Below are 17,390 nucleotides of genomic sequence, written 5' to 3' on the forward strand. Positions count from 1 at the left end.
GACTTTTGCCAGAATTTCTGTGGAGCCCAGGGAAGCACAGGCACACTGGAGTTGCTCCATGTGTCCTGGTGAATGAATGGACAAGGTATTGTGAGGGCTCCGTGACGTCATTATGTGGAGAGTTTGCTGTTAGGCTGGGCACATAACGTGCGCTCAATAAATGGTAGCTCTTACTGATCCCACTCTATTGAGTCTCTGTTTACGTGCCCCTCTTTCACACTCAACTGTGAGTCTCCCAAGGTCAAGGACTAGGTCTTATTTAGCTCTGCTTCCCAGTAAACCTCCTACATATAAGAGATGATCCATCAACATCTGTGATGGAAGAGAAACACGAATCGTGGCTTCCGTCTAGCTCACCCAAAGACCAATGAAACCATCCTTGTTCTAAAAAAAATTAAACCTTTTTATTAGTATATTTATTTCATATATAAAAGAAATACAAAAAAAGAAACACAAAGAAAATGCTTTTATGGCAACTCGGACTTGTCGGCGCCTTCGGCTTGGGCTCCCGGCTCTGGCCCGCTGGGCGTCAACAAAGTCCGCCGGTTGTAATGGGCCTTGATGATGCCTGTGTTGTTGTTCTCGTTCAGGAGCTGCTTCTGCCTCTGCCTGTTGAGGGACTGCACGAGGCCCAGGACCACCGCGGCCAAGGAGTACTGCCCGGGCAGTCTTCTCGGGGGCAGGATGAATGGGTTGGGTTGGACTCTTCCCAGGAGAAAGTACGTTTTGATTTTTCCTTCCTGCTCACTGATGCCCTTCACGTAGATCTCCCCGCGGTAGTCAAAGGCAAAGCCCTGGTCCTTCAGGATGAGATAGGTCTCCTCTGGGACCTGGATCCGGCCGCTGACCCCCGTGCTGTCCATCCGACTTGCCAGGTTCACGGTCTTGCCCCAAATGTCGTACTGTGGCTTCTTAGCGCCGATAACGCCAGCGACCACTGAGCCGTGGCTGATGCCTGTGAGTGGGCCAAAGGAGCAAGAGATGAGAGAAGAAGGGCGTCACGGAGGAGTCCGCCTCCCTGCCTGGGATAGTGACCCTTCAATTAAGGGCGTGGTCTCTGCGGGTAGATCGCAGGGTCCAGACCCGGCCTCAGCCACTTATTAGATGTGTGACCTGTCAGTTGCTTAACAGATTTGGACCTCAATTTTCCTATCTGTAGACTGGAGATGATTAAAGGAGGATGAGATGAGATGGTGTAGGTAAAGCCATTGGTATATTGCCTGACAACCAGTGAGGGCTCGAGAGAAAACAGTTATTAATTTCACGTGGCTGCTGACTGGTCTCAGCCCGTGGGATTAACAGGGCACTGGACCAGGGGGTCAGGCTGCTGGGATCTCCTCCTCCCTCTGCTGGTAAAATGCCCTGAGGGCTTACATAGACTCCATGTCCTCAGCACCCCTTGGTCCGTAGCAACAGCCTCCTAACAGGCCTCCCTGGATTTCTCATTCATTCCATAAACATTGACTAAGCACCTGCTATGAAACAGGCCCTGTTCCAGGCACTGGGGACATGGTGGGAAAGAAAAGAGACACAGCCCCAGCCCCTCATGGGGCTTACCTTCTACTGGGGAGAAATAGGAAATAATAACGAATGTGACATAGTATCAATAATGATAAAGGCAATGAAGAAAAACCAATCAGGTTAAAGGGATAGAGAAAGATGGGAGGGGGTGCATTTTGGAGGAACGTGGTTAGAAAAGGCTTTTCTGAGCAGAGATTTAGAGAAAGTGATGGTACAGGCCACGTGGGTATCTGGGTCAGATCGTTGTAGGCAGAGGGAAGAGTGAGACACACAGTCTCACACACACACTCACCCACGTATACATATATAACTGGCAATGACATTTGAGAAACAGACCTCGCAGAATGCATGGGAATCACGGGGATGGACTTCGCCCCCACATCTGTGGAGCCGTTTCATAGACATTATCCCATGTGTCTCATCTTACGCTGTGAGGCAAGCAGGGGAGGTAATGATCTAATGCCCAAGTCACACTTGCGGAGACGGACACTCGGAGGGTTTTGGTGACTTGCCCACAGTCACAGAGCTGGTTACAGCAGGCCGCAGACACACACTGAGATGCCCAGTCCCACTGGGGACATAATTTTCCAGACTCAGAACTAGGCCAGCAGTGTGACGTATCACACCAAGGGCTGGCCCTGACACCAACCACATCTCCTGAATTTACATAGAATATGCCTTTGTTCAGGGTTAAAGTTCAGGTTTTTATTCCTGGTTCAATCGTGTAGTCAATGATTTCAGAAAGGACACACAGGGTCGATGGAAGATGTGGAAACAAGCCCTGAACATCCCATCCAAAGATCAGAACAGAAAATATCAATTCTTTATTCCAGTGAACATTCCTTAGATCTGACAAGTCAGGTGTTGATATTTCTTGATGCTTTAGACTTGAAAGCTGCTAAGGGAGGAAGAAAAAAAGTAAAATGGCACGCCAGCCAGGGGAAAGCTAAAACATGAGGACTGCAGACTGCATGCCGGCTACCAGAATGTCATTGGTCTCAGGAAGTCCTGGAGCTGCCTCCAGGATGACTGACTGTGTGATCTTAGGCTCGTCACTCCCCGTCTCTGGGCCTGAGTTTACCCATCTATAAAATGAGAATGTGGACTGAGCAGGGGCCTTCAGATCATGCTTTAGGAGGCCCCTCGGGCTCAGCAGAGATGCGGAAGAAATTAGCAAGTTATACAAATTGTAAATGATGACCGTCACATCCTGTGCCTGTTGTGTTGTCGTTTTGCACCAGGACGTCCCTCAGGTCAAAGGAAGGGTAAGCTGTGTGGCCGAGTGAAGTGCTCTAAAGCTATCCGCCTGTCCCTGGCTCAACTCAGCATCCAACATCCTCAGGAATAGAATCCTGCTTTTGGCTCAAGGCATCATCCAGAACGGAGAGCAACACACTGACCTCCAGCATCCGGTGACACGGGAGATGGAAGGAAATGATTGACTGGTCCTGGTCAGCTACCTCTCCACTCAGGGCCCTGTGTGGGTGGGATTCTGGACAGACTGGAGGAGAGTAGCCGTGGTCTAGTGTTTGCTTTGTGTTTCTGCACACAGGCCAGAATCCTTCCATTGCTTCCAGCATCGTGAGTGTGAGGAAGCCCAGCCAGGCCTGAGCTGACCCAGTCCCTGTCCTTGGCCGGGTCACACTAAGCCTGCTGCTTTGTGCAGGAAAAATCTTCTCTGGCTTGGTGCCCAGGGACTGACAGAGCGAGACCAGCCAGCTCTGTGGGGCCCCGACGCGCCACACTTCCAGCTGCTACTCACCAATCCGGAGCTCGAAATTGTTGAAAGAGTGCTTGTTGATCTCCTGTATGCTTTCGGTCAGGGCAAGAGAGAAGTCGGCCAGGGCGCACAGGTGCCCCCACTTGTCTTCACATTGCTGGAGCAAACGGGAGAGAGGGCCTCATTCACTGGGGCGGACAGGACGCTTTCTGCAGTGGGGCCAGGGCTATCCCCCCACCCCCACCGCCCACGCAGCCCTTCCAGGGAAATAACCAGGGGGGTGGGGTGAGCCCCTGGACACTCAAGTCATCAGTGTCCAGCAACTTAGGACGCCAGGGGTGTGTGTGACTCATCACCTTCCACTCCTCACACCCACCGCTGTCTGTTCAGGTTGATGGGGTGTGTGTGAGTGTGTGTGTGTGTGTGTGTGTGTACATGCTCCTCTGTTCCTATCTGTGATGTTTCCAGTCTAGGAGCGGTGTCTATTTCCTTTGAAATACTCACAGTGTCTGTTTAAGGGACGTTTCACATAGACATGTGCTTGGAACCTCAGTCTCCTCATGTGTAAAATGGGGGACAAGCCTCCCTGCCCGGCCTCCCTTACAGGGACCGAATGAGACTGTGTACGTGAAAGAACTCTGGGCCCCTGCAGAGCAGAAGTTGGCAGACAGTCTCAGCAAAGGGCCAGAGAGCAAGTATTTTAGGCTTTGTGGGCATGTGGTCTTTGTCATGACTGCCCGACACTGCCGTCTTAGCCAGAAAGCCGCCACAGACAAAGCATAAATGGTCGCGAGTGGCTGTGTTCCAGGAAAATTTTATTTGTGAAAACAGATGGCGGGCCGGATTTGGCCTGCAGCCTGTCTGTGTGCACCCCTGCTATAGAGGGACGTGCACGTTCGCCCAGTGACTAGATGGGCATCTTCTCAGACAGTTGATCTTGGAATCGTTCTAGGGTTTTAGTTGTAAAGAAAGCAAAGGAAGATGAGAAAGAAAGAGGATTCCTCTCCCTAGTAACTCAGACTCCTATCCAGACAGCATTTATTGAGGACCAACTAGGTGCACAGCTTTGTGTGTAGAGCATGACATGATCTCAGAGATTCATCCACTAGTGTCTGGCACACAGTCAGCTCTCCCAAAAGCTGAGCTATTATTATTATTATGTGCACTTTTGGAGGAGAAAGCAGAAGTAAGGGTAAGGAAACAGGCCGGTATCAGGGGCTGAGTAACACCCACAAGTAAATCACAGTCAGGATAGTTCTTGGTCCTGATTTCGCTCAAGTGAACAGTGAGAATGAACAGTTCAGAATGAAGCGTAGAAGCTTCTCAATCATAAAGAAGCATTGTTGCGCCCGGAAGACCCGGCTTACCCCGGGAGCAGACGCACATCACACAACTAGCAAGGTCACGTCACCAAATTTTCTCCCTGTTGGTCTCCAAGTTCCCTGGTGATGACAGCCTCACCGCCATCAGCGACATGACCAGAGTGAGTCCCTGGCCTAGGCTGTGACAGAGGTTGTGACAAAGCATTCCTTTACCTGTTTCTCAGGTGACAGGCCAGACACAGCCATGTAGGTGCTGCCAATGGTCTTAATCTTCTCAATGTCTTGAAATCGGTCTTCACCGAGCAGCTGAAACAGATCCAGGCAGCAGTTCAGTCTGGTATTTATGCTTCCAGCGGCCTGGGGCTCCGGAAAGCAGGCCCCTGGCTCACAGCGAGGACTACCTCGGACTGGCTTAGCACTCTTGAGTAGCCACTTTTGTCTCTAAGAATCAAGCATTCAGGCCATTAACATTTTTACTGAGCGCCTGCTAAGTGCCAGGTGCCGAGATGGGTGTGACCAGATACTCTTTAAGGAGCAGATCTGTTTCTTTGAATCTTTGAAGTAGACAAAGCTATTTTGTTAGTTTAAAGAAGAAATCACAAATATTCCCAAATCCATCAACACAGCCTTTTGCTTTACTTTCAACAGGTATTTAAAATCTTAGCGTTTCTTGCCAGCACCCTGATCTAAGCCATTAGCTGACATCTGGTTATTGTATTGCAATAACTCACCTCCTCCCAGCCCTTACCCCCGCACTCCCAGCATGGCAGCCAGAGCGATCCTGTTTAAATGGAAGCCAGAACATGTCCCTGCTCTGTGGCTTCCCGTTCTACTCAGGGTCAAAGCCAGAGTCTTCACTGTGACCTGTAAGACCTGCCATGCCCTGTCCCCTTTGCTCCCTCTGCTCAAGCCACACTGACCTCCTTGCTGATTCTAACAAGCCAGGCTTGCTTCTGCCTCAGGACCTTTGCATGTGCTGTACCATTGTTGGGACAGTCTCCCCGCAGACATCAGTGTGGCTCATCCCTCACCTCTTTCAGGTCTGTCCTCAAATGTCATCCCAGTGGGGTCTCACTGATGACCCCACCCTAAATTGAACACAATACCTCTCCCCCCACATACAAATGCCTATCTTCTTTCTGCCGTATCTTCGCTCCTTAGCACTTATCCCTGATGGTGCTTATTGTCATCTTTCCCACTAACATGTAAAATTCCCAGAGGGAGGAGTTTTTGCCTGTCGTATTTACTACTCAGCACTGAGACAGAGCCTAGCGCACAGCAGGGATGTGTGAATAATGGAATGGAAGAATGGAGATCGTCCCTGACATTTCCCGCATCCTCATGTGCAGTTTGGATTTTAAAGCTAAGGAAGGGAGACCTTGGTCTCTGATTTAGCAACTGTGGTAAGAGAACAGATGTCCATGTCCTGGTCCCCGAAACCTGTGGCTATGTGACCTCACACAGCAAAAAGGACTTCGCAGATGTGATTGAGTGAATGGTCTTGAGATGGGACCATTTTCTGGATTATCTGTGTGGGCCCTATGTGAGCACAAAGGCCCTCGTACGTGAGAGAGATGAAGGCAGGAGACAGAGAAGGAGACGTGCTGGAGGAAGCAGAAGTCAGAGTGATGTGATTGCTGGCTTTAAAGACAGAGAAAGGGGCCACAAGCCAAGGATCTAGTGGCCTTTAGAAGCTGGAAAAGGCACAGAAAGCGTTCTCCCCTACGGCTTCCAGAAGGAACTCGGCCCTGCTGGTGCCTTGATTAGCCCCGTGAGACCCATTTCAGACTTCTGACCTCCAACCTGCAAGATGATGAATTTCTGTTGTTTCAAACCACTGACTTTGTGGTAATCTGTTACAGCAACCAAAGGATGCTAATTCAACAAGTATTTCTTGAGCTTCTCCGATGTCTGATGAACAAGACATATGAGCTCCCAGCCATCACGGAGCCAACAGTCCAGGCAGCAGGGTCAGATATTAAGTAAATAATCACACCAACATGCACCCTAGCTCCGTTTTAGTAAAGTTTATGATGGAGACATACAGGGAGTAGGACTGAGGAGAATGGACCGTTTTTGATGAAATCTGGAGGGTCTGGGAAGGCTTCCCTGAGCAAGGAATTCCCAATTTCAGCTCTAAAGAGTGAGGCGGGGTTTTCTAGCAGTGAATGTACAAGCTGGTGTGTTGAGAGGCTGGGGACATGGAAAGGGGTGGGAGGAGCATCCACCTGGCGGGACCAGCGGGGGAGAGGCTGGGAGGCGGGGGCGGATACACGGTAGGTCCAAGGAATTAAGAAGAGTCCTGCTGTTATTTCTCCCATCTTGTGAAAGTCTTTCTGTGCACCAGCATTCTTTCCTTTTGCTGTAAGACTTCTCAAAGAGTCATCTCTACCCATTGCCTCCGGTTTTCTCTTTCCCATTCTTTCCTAAACTCACTGCAGCCTGGCCTCTCCCCAGCCCCTCGTATGACTGAGACCACTCTTGTCTATGCCACCAGTGACCCCCCCCCCCCCATCGCCCGTCCACTGCCCAGTCCTCAGGCCTCACCTTGCTTGGCCCATGGGCAGCTTTTGACCAATTGTACCCCGTTCATTGTGATACTTTCTTAGTTTCTGCTCACTCAAGGTTTTACTTCCACTAAACTGGCCACTCTTTACCAGTCTCCTTTGCTAGTTCCTTCTCACCTCCCTTATCCCACGGCTCAGGACTTGGATCTCTTCTCTTTTTCATCTGAACTCACTCCCTTGGGAGCTCAGCATGTCCCATGGCTTTCTACACGATCTCTTTGCTGAAGACCCTAGAAGTATATGTCCTCCCTTGACCCATCTACACAATGGCTGAGTGACAGCCCCACTGCAGGCCTAACAAGCATTACCAATCTGCCCTTCCCAAAGCTATGGCTGCCTCTACCCACCCGCTTTCTTGACGAATGGTGTCTCCATTCTTCCAGCTGTTCTGGATAGAAACCTCACAGCCCACAGCCCATCTGCTAGGAGATCCTCTGCTCCATCTTTGAAGATAGTCAGATTCTGACTCCATCTCACTGCCTCTGCTGTTCCGGTCTCACATCCACGAAGCCCCGCCTTGAGTGGAGGAGCTAGGTTCGAAACGGAAACCTCTCTGGGCCCCTAGTCTAAATTCTAGCCTCTTATCTCCTTATGTTGGCAGGTGCTCAGATGTAAGCACCTGGTTCTCCAACTCTTTGCCTCCCCCTCAGATTGTAATGTCCTCAAGGGCTCATGCCATCCTGGGGGTGGCCAGACAGATGGACCAGACCAAAAAGAGGAGGAGAGATTTTTCTGTACACATCTCGATATAGGCAGCCTCTTAAAATTAATTGGGAGCTAAGAAAACTTGGAAAGTTTCAGCTGGAGAGAAACTCTTCCGGGAAATGTGGAAAACACTGGCCTGTGCTTTTGTGTGTGTGTGTGTGTGTGTGTGTGTGTGTGTGTGTGTGTGTGTGTGTGTGTGTTTGTGTGTGTATAGCTTTGATTTGCAGTAGAGGCAGCTTTTGTTCATTGTTTTTGTTTCTCGAGCTAAAGTGAAGCCACTATTCTGAGATCCTATAAACTGTGCCCAGGGTGGAGAGTGGCTGGAGCAGTCTGTGTGTCCTCAGCCTGGGACTGTGTCTGACACTTGTCTTTAGACACCATTAAACGGGCTTGGTCTCTTAGCAGCCCTTTGGCTGTGAGTATTTTAGCTCAGAGATTTTGGCATGCCTTTGGTCGCCCACCTCCCTCCCTCTGCGTCCTTACAACTGCATGTCCCCAGATTCCTGCGGGAAGGGGAAGCCCTTCCTCCCTTCTCTTGGAACTGCTTGGCTAAGGGCCAGTTTCGGGCAAAGCTGCCTCCTCTTCAGAGGTTGAGTAGAAGGCAGCAAGAGACTTCATTATTTCATTCAATATCCATGCAGCAGATTTACCCACTATATAGCTAGGAGCGTCTGGAGGCACCACGGAGCTCCTAATCAGCCCCTTGATTAATTCTCCGGCCCGCATGGAGCACTGAGATGTGAGAGGACTCTAGCCTTCCGCGAGGCAGGGCCTGGGGCCTGGGGGCTCCCTGGAGCGTGCGCTCCGTGAGATGTCCAGCCTTCCTCTGAGCCGGGAACGGATTCCGCGTGCCCACAGGTTCCTGTGACGACGACGTCAGCAGGAGAGCAGCATCGTTACTAAAGGGTGTCTGCCTGGAGCTCAGGGCAGGGTCTAGAGGGTCTCTTTTGACCCAGAGAAAGAAGGCATGTCCGGGTGACACAAGGACCCACGGGAGGACCTCTGACAGGGCTTGGGGTTGGGGAGCCAGGTTGTCTACATTCTTTTCCTTCTACCTCCTCCTCTGTCCCTTCTCTTCTCCTTCCTCCCCTTCTCCCCTCTTCTTTTTCTTCTTCCTTCTTATCTCTGTGTCTCCTCTCATCCTTCAGCTGCTCCCCATCTCTCCCTTTTCCTCCTCCTCCTGGTCTAAAGCCCAGCCTCCTGGACCAATCCCGTCTCCCAGCCTCTCCACCTTCCCTCTGCAAGCACCTACCTCTACCACTAGGGGCGCTGTCCCCATCTCTCCAGGGTATCTACAACTGGGGCCACCAAGACACAAATTTAGTTCAAACGCATTTACTTCAGTTTAAAACATGCTAGTGAGGACTTCTGGGAGATGGGGCGCTGTAGAGATTAAAATAAAACAAAGCCTGATGTCTCAATCTCCAGTCAGATTATTTTTAATAAAGCTACTTTTTTTTTTTTTAAATTTGGAAGTATATTTTGGGTTGCACTCGTCTATCACCACCTATTTGCCAGGTGGTTTCTGCCTCCTGTGAATTAATTAGTTAACTCGTCACTTTAAGTAAGTGTCTGTTATAAGCATCTCTTATGTTGTGGGAGGCCCTGGGGACTTAACAGAATACACAAGAGTATACTTTCTATCTTCATGAGTTTACGGTTAGCAGGGGGGTGGGAATAAAGATGCCATTCCCACGGAATCCCCCTCCACTCTCCACACTGAAGGCCCTCTATACAAGGGTACTTACCCCTGACTCCCTGTGTAAAGGGAACTCATAGTCCTTCTGTCTCTCATGGGACTCTGAAGCCATGGGAGACAAGAAGTGACTGTGTCTTACTTATCTTGACCCCCAAGCCCATTCCCAGACAACTAAAATGGCCATTGTTGAGTTTAAGTCTTCAAAACCAGCGCCATAAAATGCCAGTTAAGTGAGGAGCGATGCACAAAATGATTAAAAGTCAAAACAGTATGGCGGGCCTGGGCTCAAGTCTTGGCTTTGCCACCTAGTGGGGGGTGAGACCGGGGGTACTCGTGGTGTCTCTGAGTCTCAGCTTTGTTGGCTTAGAAAACGAAGGCTAACAGTTCCTGTCCTGTGGACTTGGTGTGAGGCGTAACAACCAGCTGTTCTGTGTGGAAGGTGGCAACACGTGGCAAACACCTGTAGAGATGAGCAAGACAGGTCTCTAGGAACTAGGTGGCACTTAGGAGAGGCGGGTCTGCCAGCTGAAGGGATTCAGGCTCTCTGATGGAAGATTTTTCAAACTGTAAGTTTTTCATTGAAAAAAAGGATGACGGCGTTTACCTGGGTAGACGGGGGACTAGGAGAGGCTTCACAAGAAGCAATGATGTTTGAACTGACTGTTAAGTGAGTAGGAGGTTTTCTGCTGGCTGTGGAGTTGAGGGAGAGAGGATGGGGTGTGGTGAAGATGGCCTGACTTCTAGGCCAAAAGAGCAGAATGTGAAATAGACAGGTGGGCTGGTGATGGCTTGTAAGTAGCAAGATGGTGCTGGATGGTGGGCCAGGTGGCATGTGGGGGGAAGTAAGGCTGGAGAGGGTATAGGGACAGTAAGTGCAAAGGCTCAGGTGGCCTTCTGAGGAGCTGGCAAGGGAGAGCCATCAATGGGTTTTAAGCTTCCAAGGGATATGACAAAACACTCCTGCTTTTGGTGGTTGCTGGTGATGAGATGCAGGAGGGTGAGCAGTAAGGAGATGACTGCTGTCATCCAGGTGAGAAATTGTATGGCCTAAAGCGAGACAAGGCAGCTTTGATAAAGGGGCATATCTAAGAGCTGTTAAGAAGGCATCCACAGGCATCCTAGATGGGGTGTGGGGATGAAGGGGGAACTTTGTTTAGGATGATGTTGTAGATGCTTTTTGATGCCCAGCCCAGCTCTCCTTTAGGGGGCCATCCTCCAAAATGCCATGAAGGCTGGCTGCTGACAATGTACTGCTGTACGCATTTTTTGAGAATTGCCCTGGACCAATGGGAGTCCCGTTGCTGGAAATGCTTGGGAGATGACACCCCACCACCACCACGGCAGCCCATGGCCAATGATTGACCGATGCAAGTGTACAAAAACTGGGCCCCCTTGCCTCCATGTGAGCCACCCCCATGGTACCACTTATGCTCCTGAGCTCCCTGGGGGATCTGGTTGAGGACTCTAGACTTCAGTTGAACCCACAGTTTTGCTTGGCTTCTTCCCTTGAATTTTCTCAGTCACTCACTAACTTCCCACCTCAGGCTTAGGGGTGGGGACGGACACTGGTGTCCTACTGCAAGCTGGGGGATGAAGATGAGAAAGCCCACTTTCAGCAACTCTGTTAATGGAAAGTGCAGCATGAATTTCCCCCTGTTCATGGAGCTTGGAAGAAGAAAGTACCCTCTGGGGTATGTTTATACCATGTAGGTCTCTGACCAAATGCTGATGGATGGTTTAATCTTTGGCAATTTGAGCCAATGGAGAAATGTGCCCATCAGTGACGCCAGCTCCTGTGTGGCACTGCCTCCAGCGGGTCCTGGTTTAGCCATTTGCTAGCTGTGCGACATTGGGCTTAGTTACCTAGCCTCTCTGAAGCTTACATTCCTGATCCCCTGGGAGAAATAACAGCGTTTATCTTATGTGATAATTGTGATAATTAAATCAGACAATACATGTTTGTGGTTACAATGCAGTCCGGAATTCTGTAAGTGCAAAAAACGGTTACTGCTGCAATGAACAACACAATGCTATATGACAACAGTGATGCTTATTCGTGATTGTACACTTCTGAAGCTTCTGTTTACCTCATCGAAGTCGGCAATGATCTCATTCAGCAGGCGTAGGCATTCCACTCCTTGGTTATTCATTTCAGTCTGAGAGTAAAAGTCTGCAAACCCTGGGATGGAGGCAAACATCACCCCAACGGCATCATAGGACTGGGAATACAGCTCCTGGACAGAGAGACACACAGAGGGAGCCAGAAACAGTCATCAGAGGCGAGGTTCTGCAATGATGCTCCTGTGTGTGTGTGTGTGTGTGTGTGTGTGTACCTGCATCCATGCACAGGTACCCAAAGAGAGGACAGAAAACGGTGGCTCTGACACCATCTCATCAACACCTTAGCATCATCACCACATGGATTGGGACCATTGAAAACCCATGGTCACCAGCCTCAGTTGGTCCCAAAGTTCTGCCCATCATTTTGTCCTTGGTCAGCTTCCTTTTCTGTTCTCTTCAGTGGCTAGTCCAAACCCTCACCACTCTCCTTAACTCCACTCTCCACTCGATTCCTCTCGTTAGATGAGCTTGTCTCTTATAATAAAGAGAACACGGAGACTCTCATGTTCCATACACATGCAGTCAGCTAGTCCGTGTGTATTTCCAGTTCCTCTGCTTCAACGCCAGACAATGCACTTTCCCTTGTCCTGGTGCAGATCAATGCGTCTTCCAGATCTCTTGATCCCCTTCTAACTTCTTCAGCAACGTACTCCTACCATGATGCCTTCCTTTCTTCTTTTTTTCTTCTCTCCCCCTCACTTCCTCTAAGTGTCTCCTACAAGAAAAAGTACAAGGCGCCCTGGATCCTGCAGACACCTGTAACTGTGGACCAGTCTCTCCTCATCTTCCAAATTTCCAAACTAGTGTTCCCCGCTCTCTCAATGTCCATTCACATCTCAGGCTAAAATGAAATAAACCTACAGCAGATCAGACTGCCAGCCAAAATGGGAAAGTCACTACCCAAATACCTGTCTCTGTCTTCCTGGACACCTCTGCAGACAGTGTGGTGACCACGCCCAAGATCACGAGGCTCCTGACTTTCTATGCTTTAGTGATACTACATCTGTTTTTCTTGTGCTTGGCCCCATTATGGATTTATTTTTTGCTTACCTACTATCTTAAATGTTAGTGATTGCTATGGTTCTGCCCTTGACCCTCTGCATGGTTTGAAGTTTACATACTTCCCTGGGCTGTCTCGTTTGCTCTCAGCCAACATTCACATGTGAGTCTCTAAAATCCTATTTCCAATTCAGTTCTCCTTGGGCTTCAAGCTTCTGTGCCTCATGCTGGGCTGCCCTCGCCCTCCTTAAATAATAAATACTGCACCTGTATCTTTCCTCTGCATCTAATCCTGTTTCTGATCCTTCATTCTCTGCCTCAGTCGGTGGCACCAGCATTGACAAGTCATCAAACTTAGAGAGCCTCAGAGTCAACCTTGATACCTTCTTCCCTATCACATCCAGCTTCAGCACTTTGCCAAGTCCATCTGGGTTTCTTTTTGTCTCCTACCTATTTTTGTTGTAACTCTTTGCTTTTTATCAGGCTCTTCCCGTTTTCCTCTTTGACCACTAATCTGCGTGCCTCTTGCTGGGTTCCCTGACTCCAGTCTTGTCCCATCCAAAGGCGTGTTCCATATGGCAGCCAGAGTGATATTTCAAAGATCCAATATTGACCATGCCTCTCCCATTCTTAACGCCCTCCAGTGTCCTGCCCTCAGGACAAAACGCATGTCTATCTCTTCAGCCTCATGGCCTGTGCTTCCCTGTGTTGGACCTTGTGTCCCAGAAGCACCGAAGGATTTGTACCTCTGTGTGCCCATTGCAGCGGATACTGCAGGTGTCCTGCCTGCATTCTCTTTCCAAGGTCCAGCAGTCAGCCAGCCCTGGAGTTTCTTTGCACGGAGTTTTTCTCTGGCCACCAGAGGGCGCTCTGCCCACGTGGGAGCTGCAGGCTGAAATCTCCAGAAAATTAACGCCCCCTAGAGAGCCACTCTCAACCAATGACTGATGGGAGCGGGCGTGGAGTCCTCATCCGCTTCCCTTCTTGGGCCAGATAACCCTGAGCTATGCTTTCTACACCATTTCCCCGAGTTCCCCAGTGGGATTCAGCTCCCGTCGCCCACAGAGCGATAAACCTCACTAATGGGTTCTCTTCCTTTCCCTACCTTCCTTCCCACTCCCCTGCCTACCTGGGTGGGCTTCCTGGGACCACCTCCAAGCAAATTAGTTGCACTCAAATCCTTGTCTCAAGGTACATTTCTGAAAGAAGCCAGACAACGACACACATGCTGTCCTGTGTCACACTTCAATGCTTTCATTCTTACTGTCCGTCCCTTGAGGGGACATGTCCTTCCTCCCCTGCAGTTAGCGTCCCTAACCAGCCCGACTCCTGTCTTCTGCCTTCACTAACCACGAGACAGAGCTGCACTGATCTGACTTTTCCATCCACCCAGCTGCAGGCAGGGAACCTGCAGAGTGGTGGGTCTCCACCTACATGGGGGGCCAGGAAGGGGGTTCTGTACTACCGGGCTTGCCATGTGGGAGGAGAAAGCTTATTTGTCTTGGGCAAAACAGGTCCCAGAGGAAATAAGACAGACTGAGGAACTCATGAGCCGCTGGCACAGTGGCTCAATGACTCTGGTCTCCCCAGTCATACCCACTCCGGTGGGGAAGATAGAGTAAGGGATGTGAAAACTCCCTCCCTTATATTTCGCCAGAGGTAGAAGGTATCACAGGAAGTTCGAGTTGGGAATGTGGGAAGAGAGGAGAGGACGACTCCACAGACCCAGTCCCGTGACTTTGGCCAAGGGAGGTGAGTTCTCTGTCCCAGGTTCCTCAGCTGTAAAAGGAGATGCTCACTTCTGCTCTGCTTTTGCCCCTCGTTGCCCTGAGATGCTCTGCACGAAGTTGTCCCTTGACCCTCAGCACCATGGTCAGCGCTGGTTGCTTCCTCCTGGTGGCATGGCTCCTGCCAAGCAGCCTTCTCCTAGGACTTCCACTCTCGCTGGTCCCAGTAACTGCCTAACCCATCGTCCCTTCGGGCCTGGGTTGATACCAACTTCCCAGAACTTTTGACTCCATGAGCCTTTACTGTCCCTTCTTTATCCTTGTTGCTTCCATTAGGGACCCGACAGAAAAGAGGAGGGCACATTTAAATTTAAGTAATTCAAGGAGGGTAATCTACAAAGGGCTTAGTTAGGAAGATGAAGGCAGAGTACAGGGAACCCCTAAGAAACCCCTCAGGAACCCAGGGCTAGTGGCAGTAGAGCTGCCAACCTCCAGGGCTCAAAGGGATGGGAAGACCCCCAAGACAAGGGAGCTGATTTGACACTGGAGGCAGCCTAGCAGTGGCCTTGAGATGAGAGGAGCTGTCAACTTCTGTGGCGGGACACAGCCAGCCTCAGATGACCCCAAGGGAGGGAAGCAAAGGAATAACACCCTGGCCTCCTTCTCCTTCCCGCTCCCTCTGATCTCCTACCCAGTGTCCCTCCATGATGACCCTCAGCTGGTGTCAGAGAGCAGGCAAGGTCACTGACGTGGCCCATGCAGGTTGTCCCCTCCCCTCCAAGACAGCAGGGAGAAGAGGGAGAGGGGGCTTGGAGGGGCACATGGGAGAGCTCCAGCCACCTGTCCACACCTTTAGAGGTGTCCTCGTCACTCAACCTGCTCCAGTCAACTGCTTTGAGTGTGCCATCTGTTTCTTTCTATTTGGGGTTCAAAGAAGATAACAACACTGCACACTGGGGAGGGACTGATGAGTATAGAAAAGCTATTATTGTTTTATTGTCATCCTCTTCTGGCTGGATGTACAGTTTTGGGCTTTGCAGAGGATTTTGAACATATGCACACTCCCCTCTGCTCCCACCTGGAAGCCAAGATGAAGACTTTGGTCTCCTCTTTGCCTAGGGAACCAGAATCCAGTCCTCTAAGGGCCCTGCCTGTCTGATTCCAAGTCCTGTGTGTCTTATACTAAGTGAAGCCACCTCTCTGTAGGGGAGAAGGAATGACTGAGACCTGTTGGCCTCAGGTCTCTGTTCAAACGTCATTTCCTTGGAGAGACCTTCCATCACCCTCCAGTGTAAGGCCCTCTTTCAAATGTGCTATTTAGCTTCTTCTACCTGCATAGAACTTATCACTACCAGGCTCTAGCTTATAAATTTATTCGTTTTAATGTCTGTTTCCCCATGAGAACACATGCCTCATATCAGAAAGGACTTTGCCTTCTTTGTTCACTGTGTGGACTCCAGGATCCAGAATAACAACTGGCATGTGGCTGTCCCTCAAGAAATCTTTGCTTGATGAATGTCTGAATGAATGGGTGGGAGGTGGCGCCATGGTCAGGAAGGAGTAGAAAAAGTAATGAAGGCGCATGTTTATCAAAAATAGCCAGAGGGCTCGGAAAATGTGCCAAGCACCACTTAAGCCTTTTATGCATAATAAACTCATGCAAATGTAGCGTAATGCTGGAAAGTACTGTAGCTTGGAGATGAGGAAAATAAGGTTCAGAGAGGTTCACCACTTGTTCACAGTCACGGAGTCCTGAGGGGAAGAGCTGGGATTCAATCCAAGGCATAGGCTTCCAAGTGCGCCCTATGACTTTTCTACACTGAGCCCGCCTTGCAGCGTCGGGCACTTCCTGTGCTCTTAACCCAGTTTAGTTCTCACACCAACTCAGCAGCTCCTAGCCCCTTCATGCCCTTCTCCCTGCTCACTTGTGGGGGAGGGGGACGACCTGCATCAGTTGGATGAGAAAATGGACTCAGAGAGGTTGAGTATGCTGCCCTAGGTCACACAGCTGGTTAGTGGCAGAGATGAAATTCGGGCTGCAGGGACTGTCTAGCACCAGAGACAGCTGCCCTTGTTGCTGTCTCTTCAGCAGGTCTTAATAAAGCCAGGACAAGCGAGTGGGTTTCTTGGGACTCAGCAATCGCCTGCCTGACACGGATGACCCAGCCCAGCTGGCCCTACCAGCAGGAAAGTCCCTGCCTGGGGTGGTGAGTGCTACTCTAAGCCGAAAGTCCAGTGGAACAGCAGAAGCTGCCAGAGCCTCTGTGTGGGTGATGCAGCCGGAACAGACTTGGACGGGATGTTCCAGAGGGCGAGACTCTGTCTACCGCCCTCTGGATGGTTTGAGCCGTCGCTGGCCGCTGCTCCTCTTTTCTCCTACTCCTGCCCTAACAGCAAGGTGGAGGAGAAAAAAACACAAAATTTGGCTTTGAAGCTCGAATTCCAGCTCACTAAGCTTTGTGACCTTGGGCAGGTTCCTTCACTTCTCTGAGCCTCAGCTGCTTCCTCAGTGAAGTGAGGATAATCATTCTTACCTCCTTGTTGCCCGCATCCGTAAGCACTGCTGCCCCTTGAAAGCTGGGACTGAAATTCACAAATATCCCCGTCAGATATTCAAAGGTTTGTGTCACAGTTCAGATTTGTAGCAAGAGGAGAAGCTAAAAATGCCTCTCATGGAAGCAGAGCATGAAATTGGGAGTCCTTGCAGGTCGCAGCAGTCCTGCTTCTGCCTATCACCCCTTCCCATGGGGCACTACTCGGTCTGTGTCTCTTACACACACACACACACACACACAGACACATACACACACGCCTAGGTCTTGCCAAACTCCTGGGGCAGCACAGATGGAAGAAATCCGATAGCCTGGATGTGAGTTTACCTAAATAAAGGCACAGCATGGACCTCTCTGAGCCCGTTTCCTCATCACTAACTTGGGGTTGACAGCACTCTCCTCTTAAGGCTGTTAATAGAATGCAAGATCATTTCCATCAGTTGCCTATCTCAGTGCC

The 17,390-nt window shown here is 50.3% G+C and overlaps 1 protein-coding gene across 3 annotated transcripts in view; it reads right to left on the minus strand.

Moving 5' to 3' along the window:
- Positions 1–379: 379 nt before the first annotated feature.
- ADCY8 (adenylate cyclase 8) overlaps positions 380–17,390 on the minus strand; it is a 192,768-nt gene continuing 175,757 nt past the window's right edge. For all 3 annotated transcript variants that reach the window (XM_010972658.3, XM_045508451.2, XM_074353082.1), the window contains 4 exons: positions 11,622–11,768; positions 4,777–4,869; positions 3,284–3,398; positions 380–955 (listed from right to left, as the gene is read on the minus strand). In XM_010972658.3, the coding sequence (XP_010970960.2) occupies positions 468–955; positions 3,284–3,398; positions 4,777–4,869; positions 11,622–11,768 (843 nt within the window). In that variant the 3' untranslated portion in view covers positions 380–467. The remainder of the gene's footprint in view (positions 956–3,283; positions 3,399–4,776; positions 4,870–11,621; positions 11,769–17,390) is intronic.

This window comes from Camelus bactrianus, chromosome 25, assembly GCF_048773025.1.
Source record: "Camelus bactrianus isolate YW-2024 breed Bactrian camel chromosome 25, ASM4877302v1, whole genome shotgun sequence".
NCBI classification, from domain to species: domain Eukaryota; kingdom Metazoa; phylum Chordata; class Mammalia; order Artiodactyla; family Camelidae; genus Camelus; species Camelus bactrianus.